This window comes from Ambystoma mexicanum, chromosome 6q (genome assembly GCF_040938575.1).
Source record: "Ambystoma mexicanum isolate Mex_15411 chromosome 6q, UKY_AmexF1_1, whole genome shotgun sequence".
Taxonomy (NCBI): domain Eukaryota; kingdom Metazoa; phylum Chordata; class Amphibia; order Caudata; family Ambystomatidae; genus Ambystoma; species Ambystoma mexicanum.
This window is the reverse complement of record NC_090937.1, coordinates 762,315,087-762,330,279: the sequence shown is the minus strand read 5'-3', so window position 1 is coordinate 762,330,279 and position 15,193 is coordinate 762,315,087. Positions and strand designations below refer to the sequence as shown.

Here is a 15,193-nt window from a genome sequence, read left to right as displayed (position 1 = left end):
TCTGAATGACACCTGGCCTAGTAGGATCATTGTCTGTCTTCCCCTTGTTCCCCCATCCCTGCCTCGTCGCGCCTTGAAACACTTGAAACACTTGTGTATAGGCGCGTTACAAATGCCATATCATATCATAACAGCAAGCAGCTGCAGCACAAGGCCCAACAGGGCAAGGATGAATAACTGTGTGCAAATCGCTGCACTCAAATGTTTCTTTCTTTCTTTCTTTTTTAGTTTTTTTTGTCTTTTGAAATAAATGCAGGCACAGCAGCGCTTACCTTTCACAAATCCAGCATGTTTCAGGGCTGTGCAGGAGCTTGTGTAGCCGCAAGTGGGAGCAGCACGATGGATGGATTCAGCCTCTTCCATGGTGGATAACATTTCACCCACTTTGGGTACCGGGTGCCTGTTCACTAGAATATTCTTCTTTAAATCCCTTAACTCTACACATAATCTTATCCTGCCATCAGGACGTGGTGTGACTACAATAGGTGATAACCACACACTACTCTCTATGGGTTTAATTACCCCCTGTTCACAAAGATTCCTCAATTCCAATCTCACCTTTTCCCTCACACTCAGTTGCAGGTACCTCATTTTACTGTCACTGGGAATAGCATTTTCCAGTAACTGAATTCTATTTACATAACCTCTATGTCTTCCAATGCCATTATGAAAAACCTTGCTGAACCTTTTTCCCATATCACCACTGAACTTCTCGGAAGCATTCCTTCCAACTGTGCATACTTGTGACTCCTTACCCGGGTGAAATTCTAATCCCAACGTTCCTCTGTGTTTCCACCCTAACAAACAATCCCCTTTGATAGCCACATACACCTTACCATAAATGTGTTTGTCCCTGTGTGCAATATCACACCACACAAAACATTTTGGATCTATTTTCCACCCCTATATGCCTTAGGTTGTATGTCTGTGTTGTGTATAAAGTGTGTTTTTTTTCTCCACAGATTTCTTTGTATTTCGCTTCCGAAATGATTGTATGTGGCAACCCTGAATCTTCTAGAGCTCTGATGACATTTCCTGCCATGACCATGTCCACCTCAGGAGGTACATACTCCCCTTCATCGTCATCACCCACCTCCCCCACAATATGGACCACTTTGTTTGACCAATCATGACTGCCATTCTCTGTATCCTTCACGCTTATCTCCCCAACTGTTAAATATGGATTGACTTTACAAAATCTAGCTAAATGACCCATAATGCCACATTTCTACATCTCCCCTAACAGCTGGGCACTCTTTTGGGTTTAGACCATGTTTTTCAAATCCACACCATGGACAATGTCCTTTACGCCACCCATGTTGGGTATTGTTATTATTGTTCCCCCAGGCCTACTGGTCTTTAATGCACAAACGTTTATTCGTTCCCAGACACTAAAATGTGGTAACAGGCCTAAATTAATAAACTGCCACATCCAGTTAAAGATGGTAAATTGGAAAGACCCCAACATCATTGTGCTGAGGGAACGCCAATGGAAGTCTTAATGTGTGGTCTGACCACACATTATGGACGGGACCCGCTGATGGACCTCGTAGTAGGGCGGTAAGGGATTACCGGCACCGGTGCCCTTACCGGTGCCGGTAATCCCTTACCGCATAACGTGTAATGAGGCCCATAGTCTATTAGGTTAGGCCGTGAGGCAGTGAGAGTAAGCAATTTCACAGGTCTGCAAACGTTAGTTACATTATCTCAGGGCCAGTATCAAGAAGAATTATCGTTCCAGTCTATAGAACAGCAACCGCCTCTCTTCTCACATCCTTTGCAAATCGTCATGACTCTTTTCCCCTACTCACCATCCTTTTTCCAGTTCTCATCAAGGAACGGTTAGTAAATCGTGTCTAAAGCAATGGTTATTTAAGTAATGTATTACTTATGAATAGCTTCCACTTACAATGCTTCACTAAAACAAAGAGTGACTAGCAGTCTAGTATTTATGAGCCCCCTGGCGGTTACTTGTTTCCAGATCATCACAGCGGGATTGAAGTCGATTGGTCTGTCAGGCACAAGCAGAAAAAAGGAGCCCTGCAAAATACAACCATGTTACTCTGTATATACGTGGCAGCCCCCGCATGAGTATTGGGCCCAGGGCTATTACACAGACTGCCCATGCCTAAAGTTGGCCCTGCCTGAGCAAGGCCTTTTTTCCTTAAAGAGCTGCCTTCTCCATATTAACGAGCACACCCTGAGACCTCATGAGCTGTGCATGGCTGGCGGTGGCTGAGTTATGACTTTGTCTGAATTGTAACAGGCTAAAGTTTGTGTTTATTTGCACTGTAACAATAGTGTCCATATAATCAAGATTGACGTCAGGGCCATCCAACTTTTTCTGTTAAAATGGGCCCAAGCCTCAGGTGGCCCGGGGCAGATGCTCTCGTGTTTTAAGCCTAACTACGCAACAACATATATCTTTCATTGATTGTGTTAAATGTGCGCTTTGCCACACGCACGTTACAGGCTGCCTTGGTGGTGCTTGGCATCCAGCAGCATTGTTATCACCTCGTTTCGTCTGCATTAGCACCTTGCTGACAAAGAGCAGTTACTAGCTTTTCAGTGGACATTTATGGCCAGATTCTGAAAGCTTTTTGGGCGTAAATTATGAGAGGCGCTAGAAAAAAAGAGGCATCTGAATGAGCGCATTTAAAATGCCCTCATGCAGATGCCCATTTTCCCACTTTTGCACATTTGCGCAAATAAGGGGTGTTTCTGAGCATTAAAAAGCACATCCTGAATTCACAAATGGGATACATTTTTAAATGCTGAGAAAGGAGAGCCCGTTTCAAAATTCCCAGTGGGAGGTGCACATCACAAACCGCCCGTCTTGGTTAAATGCAGGGGTGTTGGAAGGTCTGGAAAAGATCAGGGGCTAAACTAATGTCGGGACTGGCGGGATTGGGCGCTAGCTGTAGCCTTTTGGTTGTAGTCCCTGGGCTTCTATCTGGGGCTACAAACAAAAGATCCGGTGCTATAGCCCCCTCAGCACCCCACTAGCAACGCCAACTGTCATACATTCGTCTCGGGGCTCACTAATATCTGAAATGGAGCTGGAAACACATCTCTGTGCCACTGTCCTTCCTCCCCTGAAATGCGCAGGTCACCTGTGGGTATACGGAGGCACGCACATTTCAGCAATGAGCACAAATGAACAAAGCGCTTTTTTCATTTACACGATTTTTTAAGAATCTTGTCCCTTTTAAACTCTCGCTAGCTGCCTGCCCTGTGATAAACTGCAGCGATTAACATCTTCGCTGCATTCCGAGCCATCCATTATTTTTAAGCCCCTCAAGGGTGCCTCAAACTGTTCCCCCGAACTGTAGGCAAGCCCCCCCCCCCCCAAACATCGGAGTGAAACGAGGCCCCATGATCCCTAACACATCTTCAGCCGGTCCTGTCTTTAATCTGTTTTTTTCGGGTGAATTTCAGATCAACCTAGCAATAATGTCCCTCTAACCAAAGTGTTTCTTTTATCAGAGCAGGCAAACACTAAAGGGAGTGTACATTCCGAGGCCACGCTTTGGGTGTCTGACATGCCTGTGCAGGACGGGGCACAGCCACTGCTGCAGGTGATTCACACCGAGCAAACGATAAAAAGAGAGTTTTAGTCATTGTAAGTGCAACAAGCCCGGACTGTGTTGCATCACTTCCTAATGATAAAAAAAGCCTGTCACATAGACCTCTTAAGACAATCAGCCCTGATATACTAACAGGAAACAGGAAATGCTCGCGTACGTTCCTCTTTGCAGGGAGATGGGCAAAGAGACAATGTGGGACCTTTCCTGAGAAGAGCAGAGTAACATGCGGAAACAGAACTGTGCCTTATGCTTCGGCCTTTTACTGGCCGCGGGATTATGCATCCCAGGTAAGCGAACGGTTCTTCTTTTGAGCCTGAACTATGCGCACACGGGTTATATGCCCAGAGCTAGCAGCCTGGCTGGGCAACACCCTGAGAGACAACCCGTGTTTTCTGATGCTTAAAGCACTTTCCTGCCTGTTGTTCTGCCACCGCGTTTGTGTGTAGAACCTCGAGCGTTTATTTGTGTCCGGATCTTTTGGTGCATGGTGCGGCTGCTCTGTGTATCTCTGTGGTGTATTGTGTAGATGGGGGGGGGGGGGGGTGCATATTGAAACAGTGGCAGGGGAGAGCGCGTTTGTTATTGGTGGGTTCGCGTGGTTACAGAATTCAATATGCACATGTTAGGACCCCAGTCAAGAGGAATCGGGTCTGTACTTGTTATAGGAGAGCAAAGTGATATGCTTGTCTAAGAGAGGAGAATAGTTTCCTTTTGGGGTCTGTTTTCTTTTTCTTTGATTTTGGGTGTTCTCCACGTATAGTGTCACTTCTATTTCACGTTAGGGGTCTCTTGGAAGTTTAGTGTGTAGTGAGTTTTTGGTGGCACAGAACAATGTGACTCGTAGAGCATTTTGAGTCCAGTGCCCTCGGACGCCGCTGGAAGGCTTGACGGGGCCAGCTTCCCGCTGCGGCCACTTTTCAAGCCCATCATGTCCTGTGATTGCGCTTCAGTCGCCTGCTGCAAGAGTGGTAGTGGCCCATTTGCTGCTGGTGACACTGTCCATTCCAAGCATGCAGGGTGGGTCTGTGAGGCAATACCTAGGTCTGGTACGTACCTCTGTTGCCAAGGCTGGTAATACACCAAAAGAAGACTGGGCACGCAAAGAGGGGAGGCAGATGTCACCGAACGTTGGTTGGACAGTGTGCCATGTCAGGGTGTTTTTTCCACCTCTGAGTGTTTCACTTTTTTGTTTTTATTTGGTGATTTTGACAGCGCCTAATGCAGTCTAGATACTTCAAGGCGTTACATTGGGAAGCACATGGGTATGCTCCTACCCGTGCCGTTTTCTTTGAATCAGGTACCTTGCTTGCCCTGTCTTTAATGGTCATTCCCTCCGTGTAATTGTGTGCCCGATGCCCACGGGCTACCAGCGCAGTATAAATAAATAAATAAATAAAATAAAAATATTTGAAGAGGAACTTTCGAGGCTGATATCTGGCTCTTACAGCATGTTTTTAAATATGTAACCCTAGGGTCATGGACTGTGTTGCAGTAGGGGATTAGTACACACTTACATCTGAGTGTGTATAGTGTGCACAGTTTCCGCATTTAGTTTTGCTAAGGGTCCTTTGTAGTGCCTTTACTGATAGGTTGTTGAATTTGCCAGATATCGAGGAAGATGACTGCCCATACTCTGGGGATCATAGGATTGGGGGCAAACAATCCCTGTACATCAACTGTGAGTCATTAGAAAGTGTGATAAGGGTCTGGGAAAGTCAAATGGCTTTTATGAGAGGGGAAACCATTTCTCACTGTGCATATATAAAGAAATGGGTTCAGACATTTTTAGAGAGACTCCAGGATCTACAGTGTAAGATCAACAGCAGTAAAAGATGAATGAGGTTGGAGCCACATTTTCATTGCAAAATAATTTATGAGGCGGGCAATAGTGTGAGCAATGTTATTGATTCTGACCTTGCCAAATTCATTTTTTTGCATAGAATGTGAAAGTGAAAAATATCAATTTGAATACTTAAAGGGAGACAATTTCTGTCAGGTGAATATTATGCCTGGACAAATTGCCTGGAAGGCTCGAAACACGTTGTCGTCGCTACTAGAATTAGTGCCATCAATAAATGCAAGATTTAACATTTCTGTCAGTGAACTGCATTTAGCACCTGAGGTGTGGTGTAGCAGCCAATCAGGCTCTGCAGATCATGGACTGAAACCGATGATCCCAGTCCGCGTTCCACCGAACCCGCAGGCTGCCTCCCCTGCTCCGGACCGCCATCTTGTCCCACCCTCCTTTTTTTTCGTTCTCTTTTCAACACCCCTCACCAGCCCGACTTAACTGATTGTTGCAGCGGCGGTATCCGCCATGGCAACAGCTTCCCTTCATTTCGCTTTTCCGGCCATCTAAGAAAAGTATTTTCATTCATTGAACGGGACTGCAGTTTGCTATGTCTATGGAGGAGAAGAGCTCTCTCCTGCGCAGTTACAGTTTAATAGGACACAAATGAAGATTGGAGCTATGTATAGCTTACGGCCCTAAAACTACACTGGTTGCTAGGGAAAGCTGTCCCTTACAGAGGATTCATTTAGCTGGAAATGCATGGTGCCCTAAACTGGCATTTTGGAATGTCCTACTGTGAGCATAAATGTCTACCCAACCTTTGCCCGATAATCCTTAATGATTTAAGATGCCAGAACATGATTTTGGAAATTGACAAGACAGGCTTTAATCTAGCCAAACAGCCAATTGCCATGCACTGGAAATCTAAGGGTAAGACTTGCATCGAACTGTGGATCACAGAAAGGTTCCATTGAGTATCATTGGAAAGAGTCGCCCACCGGCTTTGCTGCACTATCTCTCCAGCCCTAAAATCTCTCCACTGGCTCCTGCTGGCAGCAAGGGTCAAATTCAAGACCCTCTGCATCATCCACAAGGCTTTCCGGGGCCTGCGACCACTCTATCTCCAAAAGTCCCTCCCTAAATACCCCCTGCTTGAGCCCTCCGCTCCTCTAACTCCAACTCGCTGCTTGTCAAACACTTCTCCAAGCAAAGAGCGAGGGGTCGCTCTCTCTCCTCGGCTGGTGCCTCTTTTTGGAACAGCCTCCCTGCCCCTCTCAGACTTGAGCCGGACCTTCTTAAGTTCTAGAAGCTTCTAAAAACTCTGCTTTTCTTTACCTCTTTCCCATCCCTGCTAATTACCCCACTGCCGCTGAGACTGGCGGCCTGGTCCTTCATGAATCTCACAGGTTCCAAGGCCCTCATCCTGGTCGACATCAGCACCTACCCCAAACATTCCTCCCAAACAAGGCAGAATTCCAGAACACTGAGCCAGATCGAAGCATGAGACAAAAATCCTTCTGGCATAAAAAGCCATTGAAACAGTTAAGTTTCTCCCAGGTACTGTGACTTTCTAGTTTGGACTACTTCCTCATAAACAAAACCCGCTGAGGGAATGCTTCCCTTCCCGTAGTTTGCTTTCTTCTGTATTCACAGTCAACCTGGGTACTCCTCTTCCAGGTACTGTGGGTATGAAACCTACATGTTCAAAGGTTTTATCAAGGTAATGGTTGCTTCCCTTTTCTCTTATGCCCAGTTAATGGTTTTACTCTTCACCCAGGTACAGGGACTATGGAGATGAAGAATTGATGCGTGAATCTGAGTCTTCAAATCGCCTGCTTCCGGTATATCTTCTTTAAGTAGACTTGGTTTACTCGCCCGCCAAGTACTACTATTGGTGAATTTTCCTTCAAACACAGTCACCTTTATCCTTCAGCATACACTGTGACTTTTGATTATAGATACCCGACTTGTAGGTGCAAGTCCCATACTCAGCATTGTTCTGTAAGGTGAAAGTCCCATACTCGGCAGTTTTCTGCAAATCTTCTTTCTGGTAAACTAGGTTCACTCGCCTGCAAGTATTACCATATTTAACTTTATTTTGTAAAGTCACTGTATGTGGGTCCCAGACCTCTTCCTCTGCTTTGGGTATTCGTTTCCCCTCTCCTGCTGCCACCACCTCTTCAGGTCCCACTCGCACACCTTGTTTCTACTTCATAGCAATCTTGGGATGCGTGGTGTTCTACTGCTCTTCAGGAGGTCCAGTCTGCTTCTTGGAAGCATCCTCGCTCGCCTTCTCTCAGGACTGTCTTCTGACTTTCTGTCGCTCGCTTGCTGTTTCATTCTCCTTCTCGGATTTGGCATCAGCGTTCCGTCTCGAGTCCTGGAGCTCTCGCAGTTTCCCAGGCGGTTGATGAAGCTGGGATATTGTCACGGTTATACCGCATCTCTCCTTGGCTGTCGTCCCTCCTGCCATGGGGGTTAACCCTCCCCATGTGATCCTCCCATGGTGCCCCACCCCCAGGGGAACTATTGGACTGTGGCCGCACTACCCTGGCCACATGGGTAGGGCTCTCCCCTCTGGGAGAAGGGACGACATCCTTGGATTCGTCACACTACACATCACTTGTTTAAAATGAAAAGCAGGGCTTTTTTGGGTAATAGTTTAGCAAATAAGGAACTAGACTGTTGTATGTTTATCTAGTTCATCAGCTTTATTTTTTCCCTTTGTTTCCTTCCATTGAACCCCCAGTATTACCAAACCCACTTGCAGCATCCTTGTTTTCTTCCTTGCCTCCTAACTCAGAGCCCAAACGACTTATTTAGTTTTGTCTGGCCAACTTTACAGCAGCTGCTATCAATCGCTTCCCATCCTTCCTAGATCCAGCAATCTTACCACTTCTGCTCACCTTTGAGACCACAAGGTAATGGAATTACTACTAGTGAAATAAGTCCTGGAGGTAGTTGCTCCTTTTCCAATTTAGTCCTTTGGGACTTCCGGATAAAAATAAACTCCACCTCATAATCAGACTGACATTCTACATTTACCAATGGTGGTAACTGTAATTTTAATTGGAGGAATTAGCATGGATAATAACTCTAAACTCATAATGAGGCCCAGTGTGTCTTCTTTTCTGAATCCATACATTTTTCCTCTCCTTTTTCATCCTTTGGTTGCCTGCCTTTCATGTTAGAGTACAGGTTCGCTCCTCTGTGCTTATTGTAATGTACTTATGACCGCAGCTCTTTTGCCACACATCTTCACACTCCAACTCCCAGTTTCTATTGGCTAGACCTACCCATATTTGCCCTCATTCTTGAATCCATTCCTTTTCTCTTCTGGCATGAGCCTAGTGGGATGCTCTGCCTCTTTTGGTCAATTGTGTACCCACAATTTGCATATGTCACTTCCTTCTTAAAGGTGTTTTGACTATAAATCAGATTGTACCACTACCAATTCAATATTTATTCAGAAATAACACATTCTATAAAACATTAAAACAAAATAAAATGATAAAAATAGACTACCATGATCAATAAGTGGACAGCATCACACAATCAAGCAAATACAATCTTAAAAGAGGGAAGAGGATTAATCAAAAAAGCACTCTATCAATCAAAGCTGTTGTACACTCTTAATTACCAAATAAATATGTATAATTTAAGCAATAGTGTTGAAAATCTCACTTAATTAGATCCTTAAAATCAAAACTCTGTATAATAAAATTAGAATGTTAATTTAAGATAATTCATTCTAAGATACCACACACAATTAAAATCGTTTTAGACTGCCATCACTGTCCCCAGTAAGCAGTTTCAAAAAGACTAATGCTTCTGTGCAAGCCTGAATTAGATTTTCAGTTATTTAATGCAGGGTATATTTCTTACTCGCTTTACGGTACAGTGGAAATTCTAATAAAAAATGCTTCACATGTCCAACAACTTCTTGGCAAAAGAAACACTTGTTAGATTAATTTGGGGACCATTTTGAGGTAAGGAGACCAGCCAGAGAATATTCAGTCTGAACTTGGTGATGAGCATTAAAATAAGGTTCACTGCCCCATGTGTTTTTGATTGACAGATAATTTAATGATTAAGAGCTCCGATCTTACCAGAGAGGATATGTGACGTTGCCCATTAATTGAATTTGCTGTGGACTAGATGTTGATGCAATGCTAAAATTGGTAATACAGGGAAGTCTAAAACTGTGAGGTATAATTTAACATGAGCTAGACATTTTGTCCTCTGTCCACTCATACCACAAGCCAATTCCTAAATTGCCCCCTCTTTGGAATGTAATGCTTTTGAAGCATTAAGGTGAAGCCAATAAAGTATAGATGAGTTTCCATACCTATAACCAAAAACAAAGGATCTGTCTGTGTCAGGATGTCAGAAATGAAAAAGCCGCCTTTGTGTACGAACATTCTATCCTGACCCTCACACTACAAACAAAATAATAAAGTGAGAAGGGAAATGTCTTTAACCTGGTATTTGCAAAAAGTGTTCATAAATAAGAATAGCTCCAATGGAAAATGTTCTCCAAGATGAAAAGATCTTCGTTCCAGAGGGTCATTCCGTTCCCCTGGATTCTGCAATTGTATAACAGTTCTTTTCGTCTTTCTTGGCCCACAACAATCCTGCTAGGCACAAAGCGGTTTAGCCTTGTAAATCCTTCTTATCAAAAATTCCTTCTTTGTTCAACAAATATTTTCCTTTCTTGACACCTCTTTTAGATTTGCAATTTGCCTGGTATACTCCCCTACCAGTACTCTTTATGCACTTCCAAATGCCTGGTATACACCCCTGCCTTTGCAAGTGTCTGGTGTTGTTTCCTGCCAGGACCCCACTTGTACTTTCAACTGCCTGGTATACTTCCCTGCAAGGACTTCTCATGTACTTTCAACTGCCTGGTATACTACCCTGCCAGGACTTCTCTACTTCTCATTTATTACAGTTCCTCTTTACATCTAAAACTGTATACACCTTTATTTGTCTGGTATATTTACCTCTTTCAATGTTTGTTTTAAGCTTTCCCCACATCGGCACTCCATGCACTTATATGTTTTTGCGTCCATGTTTGTACTCTGCCCTTTTGACTTGCAAACAATCTTCTTATTGTTTCTGTCACTGCAGCTTTACAATGTTCAGTTTGTGTTTGGGCTGGTCATCGGAACACCACTGGGTCCCCACTTTGCTTGGTCTGACTCCCCCGGCTCTGTGCAGTGTCTTCGGTCCCATTTGCACTTATGCGGCAGAGCCCTGTTGCTTGCTTTCCACTCTGGGCTGCTCTGACATCTCTCTCATGGCTTAATTTCTGCACGCCTGCTTTCATTCAGGTCCTAGTAAGGGTAACGCTACTTCTTCCAGCTGCCGCGTGCCCCAGAATCCTATCGTGGTTCCTGGCATCTCAACGGCACGTTCTGCTCTCGCAATTTCACTTTCCTTTTCTGCTGGCGAGCATATTTGCTCTGGCATACCGGCTTGTGTCTCCAACTTCCACACGCCTCTGAGGGAGATGCAGCGTCATCTCCTGAACAGCTGCTCATAGTTTGATTTCCATCTTTAAATGTCCTGCGCGCCAAGGTGTTCGGAAAACAGCCAGCATGCTCATTGAGCTTGAGGCTCTTTCTGTTCTGTATCATTTCCTTCATCCTCCTCATCCCAGTACTTAGGTGGTTGTGGAAAATGGAATCCATCGATGTCAACTGATGCATAGTGTTTGGAAAATCTCTTTCAATGATTCCATGTCACAGATCAGTTCTATATGAAGGGGAGTAAGAACTGAAAAAAGTATTCTTGGAGCTCTTACTTTTTACACCAGGAATGGGAGGTTGGTCTGAAGGGTGTTGGGAAAAGGTTTCTCTACTTTTCCTAAAGGGGGGAACAGATAAATGGCAACAGGCCATTAGGGTATTGAGTATCAATGGGTTTTTTTCATGGGCAAATGGGGGATACCGTGTCTCATCCAATATAGTCATGACATCTTCCCGGTAGTTGTCTTCTCCCATGTGATCCTCCCTCATATAACCGCTCCCAGGGTCAGGATCAGGTAGCAGTTTCCGTCCCCATGCCAAATGGGAGGACGTTACCACCAGGGGAAACCATTGGCTTCATCACATATCTATCTCCCAGAGCTTTATAAACCTCTATTGTTGGTAAGACTGCTTTTCCTCAAAACCTGTGATCGAAGGCACAAGTTGCCTCAATAAGCTGTTTAAACATTAGATTATTACGCTCCAAATGGGCTTTCCACATACCTTTGGGTTTGTTTGTACCACTAATTTAAACATTTGCACCATCACTGTGCAAACCATTTCGAAGTCTTAGCTAGATCATTGTATCCCATTCCGAAGGCCAGAGAATCAGAATGGCAATTGTAAATTATATACAATTCAGAGGAGAGCTACCGAGATAATGCACAATCCCTAGAGGCATTTATAAAGAGTGAGTGAGTCACCGGGCACATTTATATGGTACCTCTGTCGAGTAGTCAGTCAAAAGCTCTTGTGTCCAGCCTGCAACTCTATTTAACTCCATTAGTGCCATGTACCTGCGTCCTCAGAGGTGACCTTTTCTAAACATCCGTTGGAATTGGTTCCTTCTTTGTTTCCCCACAGCTAGTACTGGGGAAAGTCCCCGGCAGAGTAGGCCCCTTTGAACCATGACAGTAGCAAGATTAAAGATGTGTTTAATCTTCCCACTGGTTTTATGATACAGATTTGATATCATACATGTTTGATACATGTTTTCATCTTTATACAGGGAATGTTCTATCAGTTCTTGTAAGAGAGCATGTGTTAGGTGCTGCCAATCGATTTCCTCTAGTCAAACGTAAAGCGCTCATAGGTTTTTACAGGATGGTGCCATCCATCAGATGATCCAGAGCTAGCTTCCAATGAGATGAATTAAAGTACTGTACAAAGTATTTGTAACAATAGTCTGTCTACTATTAGAAGCCAACTGATATTTGGCCAGTTGACAACCAAACACCTATAATTTCTGGTTTTAAGCTTTTTTTTTTTGTTGTAACATATAGTTTATTACAAACTTTCATTACAATTTACCTCATTTCATTAGCCGATTTACTCTAAACACAACATATCACATTTCACGACTGTTAATTTCTAAGCCCTTTAACAGCCAGGTCTTTCCATTTTAGTATAACTCATGATTTTATCCATAAAGTTTATGACTGAACATGTTAGGTGCACAGAGCCCCCAATTAGTATACGGAACCACCACTCGTTCATATTCATGTTCAGGGGAGCGAATTTTCCAAGATGCAGAGTTCTCAAATCATTGAGCATAAGACATTCTGTTATTAAGTGTTTTATAGATTCTGTTTTGATCGCACAGTATCTACATCCATCGTCCTTGGTAGCCTGATCGTGTCTCAATAGCAGCATTTCTTTGGTTTTAATGGCGTTCAATCGTAATCGAAGAAATTCATTGCGATGATGTCATGACGGAAATTGTTGTAGATACATTGGCATTTTGTTCAGTTTATTCATTGTAGGCCGAGCTCTGGAACTGTTACTAATCCTTCAAACTTGGTCAAGTTTTGTATCCACGCCCATTGTTTCAATTTTCTTTTTGCAATTTGCGGTTGCGCCACCAACATATCGCTGTGTATGTCAGCAGCTTGCAAAATCGCCTTTAGTCCTTGGACCCATTGCAAAAGCATTCCAGCATACAGTCGTATGTTGCTTGGAGCGAGTATTTCGTACGCCGGTTCAGGATTTGGGATTATCATCTTTCTTAAGAGTGCCATCGATTTCCAAATCACGTTTAAATATAGTTCATTTTATGCCAGCTCTGTCTGATGATGGTCATTGATATGTATTTTGGCAGCTTTAATACTCGTTTCCAAAATAACCCTTCCAATTTTGCCCAAATGCTATGGTCCCACCCTGCTTCAGAGTCGAAAGTGATAGCAGGTATTACATTTTGCAAATAAAAGGTCCGTACTGGTGTTAGGGTGAATTTTCCGTATAGGCTATGTATTCGTGCGCCTTGTGAGCCAAAGTTTTGATGCGTCGAACAATGTCTTGCACCCAGCTCCATTCTCGTAATGATTTATTGATCAGGACCCTTAAGTATCTGATTTCAACAATTTCTTCGATTACTGTATTGTCGATCCTTCAACAGAAATTTTTGTTTTTGGCTCCTTTTAATGGACCAATTTTCATGATTTTTGTTTTGGTGACATTTATTTTTAGATCGTTGTAGTTCATGTAACACTGCAGCTTCGTAAGCAATCGTTGCAGCCCTATCTGGGTAGTGTCGACCAAAACTAAATCGTCGCATAGGTTATGCAGTTGATGTGGTGACCATTGATCTTTGGAGGGAAGCACTTCACGTCACTCAGGACCACAGGCACATCAGCAAGGAACAGTTTTAACAGACATGCAGCAATTGGACAGCCCTGTTTCACTCCCTTTGGCGTCTTTATAGCTTTTGATAATTCTCCTTTTTCATTTATTCTTATTCAGATTGATGTTGTTGTATGTAGGGCTTTTATTGGCTGTAAGAGACTTTCCGGGCAGTCCCAGTTTTTTAATTTATGCCACAGCATTTCGCGGTTAATTGTGTCAAATGCTTGGTGTATATCAATGAAAGCTAGGAAAAGCTTTGACCTTTTTTTCTAGAGCTTTCAATTTCAGCATATTTACCAGTGTCAGATTGATTTCAGTCCCGATGCCTTTTGTGAATCCAGTTTGTCGACAGTCAGTGATTCCTTTCTTGATTGCCCAGGCTGTTAATTTCTGCTGCAAGAAGTTTGCGAATATCTTGCCAATTGTGTCAATTAGGGCAATCGGGCGATAGTTGGCTGGATCAGCCCGATTGCCCCTCATGAAAATCGGGACTATTGTCGCCGTTGTCCATGAAGCCGGTATTATTCCAAGCTTTGCGATTCTAGCGAACAATTTTGCAATAAAAATTGACCACTCATGTTTGTTTTTTTTAAGCATAACGTTGGTAATGCCGTCCGGCCCAGCTGCTTGCGAATTTTTTAGCTTTGTGATTACGGCACTTATATCTTCGGTGATCTTACTGCAGTTCCATCTTGCCGCCACTTCCTCCTGTGCTGGAGACATTATTACATTGCTCTTTGAGAACACTTTATTTTAGTGTTTTTTCCAGTCGCTTTCAGCCACCCCATTAGCCATTCTGTCTGCTTGATTTCTAGTGCAGTTGTTCAGGGTGCGCCAAATCTCTCTACAGTTGTTCGATTTTATTAGTCCCAGCATAGCCTCGCCTCGTTCTTGATCACGCAAAAAGGCGAATGCTTTAACCCAGTTGCGATATTTTTGCTTCCGTTGTTTAATCGATGCAAGGGCACCCACTCCCCCTTGCGCTTTAATTTGCGTATTTCTTTTGACGCCTTCTTTTTTTCCTCTTTTACCTTCATGCTCCATTCGTGAGTATGTATTTTGGTTGTTTGGATTTTCAGTAGAGATCTCTCCTTTTGGCGAGGAAGAAATGCAGTGTGTTTTAATGAAGCTCTGGCAAACTTGTCCAGCCTTTGGAAATTATTGGTCAATAGGGTTATTTGTTTGTCGCTTATTCTGAGCCTATTTCGCCCATTATTTACCTCCAAATATTGGACCAATATCGATGTTTCTAATTTTCGAGGTAGGGTCATGGCCATAACCAGTGCGTCATGGTCGCTGTTTGTTGTCGGTTTTGTTCTCAAGCTCAAGATTTAGTGCCAACATTTATTTGATAGCCAGATATAGTCCAGTGTCTTCTCATAGCCCATATTATGCCAGGTGTAATTAGGCGGTATGTCACCCTTGACCTGTCCATTGGCCAT

General features: G+C 43.6%; 1 protein-coding gene across 6 annotated transcripts in view; it reads left to right on the top strand.

Annotated features, from left to right (window-relative positions):
• The first annotated feature begins 3,701 nt into the window (after positions 1-3,701).
• Positions 3,702-15,193, top strand: part of TMEM154 (transmembrane protein 154) — a 412,939-nt gene continuing 401,447 nt past the window's right edge. For 4 of the 6 annotated variants that reach the window (XR_011282263.1, XM_069631286.1, XM_069631285.1 and 1 more), the window contains exon 1: positions 3,702-3,874. Coding sequence is in view for 4 of the 6 variants with exons in the window: in XM_069631286.1 (XP_069487387.1) it covers positions 3,811-3,874 (64 nt within the window). In the remaining 2 variants the exon portion in view is untranslated. The remainder of the gene's footprint in view (positions 3,875-15,193) is intronic. The other 2 variants (XR_011282262.1, XM_069631284.1) reach the window with 1 other exon arrangement.